We start from the raw sequence: 4,736 nt of genomic DNA on the forward strand, positions 1-4,736 counted from the left end.
GCACTACAGAGTATATTATATTTCAAGGTCGTATGAATACCAACATGACATTGTTTAGCTTTCTCTTCCGTATTTATCTCTTTTCAATGTTACATAATTCAAAAGTTACATATACATATACATATATATATATATATATACATATATATATATATATATATATACTTGATTTTATAATAATAAAATTTAATATATTACGAATTGATTATATTAATTAATAAAAATTATTTTTATAAATTTTCATATCTCTCATATCTTTAATTATGTAACATATCAATAATATATACCATTATATATATAAATTAATTATGTTAAAATTTAATGATTTTATATTACTTTATATGATAAATTTTATATTATATATCGTTTATGAATTAATATAACAATCAATAAACTTAACTTATTAAATAATGATTAATATTATGTTAATAAATATAATATTATAAAACAAATTTTAGAAAAAAAATGTAAATTAAATTATGAAAGTAATGATACATTTTTCATATTTATTGAATTTATTATATATATCTTATATTTTTGTTTATTTTTATTAGATTTTTGAAATAATTAAATACAAGAATTTATAAAAGAATTTATTTTCTATTAAAAACTAAATAAAATACTTATATTTACTTTTTATCTTATAGTAACATTATTTATTTATAAATAAATTATTTATAAAAATATCTATAATTAATTGAATTCATATTATTTTTAATAAATTATAGTTCAAATATCGCTTTTATACAAATATTTTAACTATTATTTTAAATAGTTACACGTATATAGTTTTCACTATAATTTCTGCTTTTAGCGCAATGAATTAAATTACTAGAAATTACTAGTTTTGAACTCTCGTAATTTTATAAAATTATAATAATATGTTATAATAATATGTGTATCATAATCAATAATCGTATTACGATTATAACACGAATTATTACAGAATTATTTTCTGGATTAAAAAATTTTTTTTTAATTAAAAAATTAATTTTTTTATTTATAAAACAATTATTCAATACAATATGACATATTAATTATTTGAAAAAGATATTAATGAAATTTAAAAAATATAAATAACTTGAAATTTATTAATTTAAATGATATTGTATTTCAAAATTATATATATATATATATATACATATAAATAATATTACAATTTAAACATATGATCTATTGTTTTATATTCTCTGATTTTATCGAACAAATATAATATAAGACGAATATTACGGACATTACAATTTATAAATCTATGTTCAGATTTACAATAATACAAGTCATTATAGAAATGTAAGAAGTTCAAAGATGGAAAATAATAATTCATCATTAATTAATCCTTGGGATACATTATCTACTGTAACTACATTTGATAAGAGTAAGTAACATAACCTTAAGATACCGCGCATTTTTAAAACATCTTTGAAATAGAATTATAGTATATAAAAGTTTTTATATATTTTATTTATATAGTAATTATTATTTATATTATTTATATTAATTATATCTAAAATAGTATATATCTAAAATATTATATATCTAAAGTAGTAATTTAGTTATAAAAAGAATCAAACAAAATTTTGAATAAATTTTGAATAATAAATATTCATTAAATAATTTTAAATATATAATTTTTAATAATTTTAATATAATCATATATTTTTTATATAATCTTATACTTTTTTATAATTAATTTTTATAATGGTTTTATTATTAGGCAATGATGCAAAATCTACAGTATGTTTAGACAACGAAAATAAAAATAATGGACAAATTGTAAGCATAGTTACAACTTCTACAAGTCTTTTAATTGAATCACTTATACAGCAATCATGTATGTTATTTGAAGATGATTCAGAACGCAGGAATAAATTGTATTTTGGTAATGTAATTAAGCTTTTAAGAAAGATATATATATAATAAACATTTATTATTAAATAATAATAAGACAATATTAATGATTTATAAAACAAAGATAAATCAAAATATGTTTATAAATTTTTAAATTGTTAATAATTTTTTAATATGTTTAATATGTTTAAATTTTATAATATTCTAATCAGTTTTATAATATAAAATAATAATTAAATAATAAAACAATTTTTTTTTATATTTATTTTTAGCTATTTGTGATAGACTTCATAAATTAAAAATAATTGATAGTTCTTACAATATGATTGAATTGGAACCATTAAGAGGTCAATATCAACAAGCATTGTATCATTTATTTACAGTTGCACGAGCAACAATTGGTTGTGAAAATGCATTACAAATTCCAAGGTAAAACTTGATTTAAATTGCATTTATTTATATATAATTGTAAAAAAATAATATTATATTCAACTTTTATGTATTTATTTTGTACAGACCATTAATGACAGAATGGTCTCGTTACCATAAAGAATTTCAAGAAATAAGTTTTATTGCATCTGGAGGATTTGGTAATGTTTTTAAAGCTTTAAATCGCCTTGATGGTGTAGAATATGCCATTAAAAAGATAATAGTACATTCTAATAGAGTTAAAAATATAATGCAACATCTTGAAGAAGTGAAAACTCTTGCTAAATTAAATCATACTAATATAGTTTCATATAAAGGGGCATGGATTGAACCATCGTTAGCTTCAACTTCTATACCATGTTTAATATCCCCAAATTATTCTCAAAACAAATTAAGTTCTATAGAAGATAAACGAAAAATTGGATATAAATCATGTATAAATCGATATTTTAAGTCACAAAGTCAACAGAGTTCTGATACTGAAAATCAAAATCCAAAAGAAAGTGATGAACATTATATATCAATGCAATATAATAAACAAAAAAATTACAAATGTGGTATGTATTAATATAACTCAATATATAGTATAATAGCATATATTACTCATGTATAATATTAAATTATATAAGATATAAGATAATTATATAAGATAATATTAAATGTATTATTTGTTATATTATCTATTATATATTATATTATAGAAAAACAAGTATTTGCCATAGAAGAAAATATTAATAAAAATATAGAGAAAACTAATTCAAATAGTATATCTTTTAGAAGTGATAGTGAACATCAAAATAATAAAATAGAAAATAATATAAGTTATAGTGATGGCAGTAATTCAAATGAAGAATGCAGTAAAAATAAAATACTTTTACCATATGTGTCTCAAGTGGTATATATTATTGTTCATTATTGTTATGTATTTATTGTTCATTATAATTAATTTTTCATTTTGATTTATTACTTACTTAAAAAATACATAAAATTATATATTTATTATATATTTATAGAATAAAAGATATACAACATTATATATTCAAATGGCTCTTTGTGAAAAAACACTTCAACAATGGCTTGATGAAAGGATAGAAACATCTCCACAAGCAATAATCATTGCTATATTAACACAAATTATTTATGGATTAGATTACATACATTCTCGTCAAATTGTGCATCATGATATAAAGGTAAAATAAAAAGAATTAAAAAATATTTAAAGTGTTTTTACTCTATTATCTAATATGTATAAATTTTTATTTTTTAATTTGTTATTAATATCAATTATTATATTGTGATATATAAATATTTTTTTATATATATAATTGTATATATAAATATTTTTTTTTAACAATATATAAAATTTTTTATTTTATTTTAGCCAAGTAATATATTTATTTCAACGTCAGGACAATTACAAATACAGTTAGGAGATTTTGGATTAGCTTGTCCATTACAAAAAGAAAATCATCATTCAATACTTGGAACACATATGTATGCAGCACCAGAACAATTACAAGGAAAATGTGATCCTAAGGTATTTTCTTGTTTGAAATATGAATTATATAAATATCTTAAAATATGAATTTTAAAAAATATTTTCGAATAATTTTAATTTTTATTTTAGAGTGATATATATAGTTTAGGTATAGTACTTTTAGAATTATTAGTACATACAAGAACTCGTATGGAAAGAATTGAAATAATTAATAATTTGAAAAAAGGACAAATACCGACTTCATTAACTGCTACTTATCCTAAATGGGTATACTTTTAAAATAATCATATTTTTTTAATTTAAAAAAAAATTATTTAAAAATAAAAGTGATAAATTTTTATTAGGCTTATATAGTAAGTCAATTAGTGCAAGAAGATCCTGAGAAACGACCATCAACTAATCAATTGTTACAAGATTTAAACGAAGATAAAGATATAATGATAACATGTTTAAAAAATGATATCATTGAAAAGGAAGATATAATTACAAAGTTACAAAAAAAGATATCAATATTAGAAAATCAAATTATTAAACATAATATATTATTAGAAGATATATAATTTTATGTATTACATTGCAAGATAGCAAGTTTTAAAAAAAGATATATAGTATTATTTTTTTACAAATTAATTATAGAACAACAAAAAAAAGCACTTTTGAAAAGTGCATTCTATAATAAGATATAATAAAAAATAAGAACATTTGTAGAATATATATTTATTAAATAATTGACCTATGCATTTATTAGATATAAATATTTAATGTATATAAAATTTTGTTTGATAACAAAATAAATATATTTATTTCATTTTATATTAAAATAAATTATTTGTAAATATTTTGAATATTAATTTTTATTTGGTTTTTATAATAAGAGAAAAGAAATTTTTTATAAAGAAAGGTAAGAATTTTTATAAAGAAAAAATAAGAAAATATTTTTATAAAAAAAAATATATAAAAA

The 4,736-nt window shown here is 17.5% G+C and overlaps 1 protein-coding gene across 3 annotated transcripts; it reads left to right on the top strand.

Annotated features, from left to right (window-relative positions):
- The first annotated feature begins 1,135 nt into the window (after window positions 1–1,135).
- On the top strand, window positions 1,136–4,613 carry LOC107999091 (interferon-induced, double-stranded RNA-activated protein kinase). Of its 3 annotated transcripts, none has more exons than XM_062076782.1 (9): window positions 1,136–1,375; window positions 1,715–1,879; window positions 2,121–2,277; window positions 2,365–2,834; window positions 2,979–3,172; window positions 3,291–3,467; window positions 3,659–3,814; window positions 3,905–4,042; window positions 4,120–4,613. In XM_062076782.1, exons 1-9 carry the CDS (start codon window positions 1,306–1,308, stop codon window positions 4,333–4,335), a joined length of 1,743 nt encoding a protein of 580 aa, XP_061932766.1. In that variant the 5' UTR covers window positions 1,136–1,305; the 3' UTR covers window positions 4,336–4,613. The 3 variants fall into 3 exon arrangements, with proteins under 3 accessions (XP_061932766.1, XP_061932768.1, XP_061932769.1); XM_062076784.1 differs by having other exon boundaries at window positions 1,153–1,375; window positions 2,232–2,277; XM_062076785.1 differs by lacking the exon at window positions 1,136–1,375 and having other exon boundaries at window positions 1,744–1,884.
- Window positions 4,614–4,736: the final 123 nt, after the last annotated feature.

This window comes from Apis cerana, linkage group LG6, assembly GCF_029169275.1.
Source record: "Apis cerana isolate GH-2021 linkage group LG6, AcerK_1.0, whole genome shotgun sequence".
Classification (NCBI taxonomy): domain Eukaryota; kingdom Metazoa; phylum Arthropoda; class Insecta; order Hymenoptera; family Apidae; genus Apis; species Apis cerana.

Bases quoted from the DNA above. Each gene is read 5' to 3' on its own strand.
- LOC107999091 (XM_062076782.1), top strand. From the start codon at position 1,306: ATGGAAAATAATAATTCATCATTAATTAATCCTTGGGATACATTATCT. The intron at 1,880-2,120 runs GTAATGTAATTA...ATTTATTTTTAG, and splicing joins CAGGAATAAATTGTATTTTG to CTATTTGTGATAGACTTCAT. The intron at 2,278-2,364 runs GTAAAACTTGAT...TATTTTGTACAG, and splicing joins AATGCATTACAAATTCCAAG to ACCATTAATGACAGAATGGT.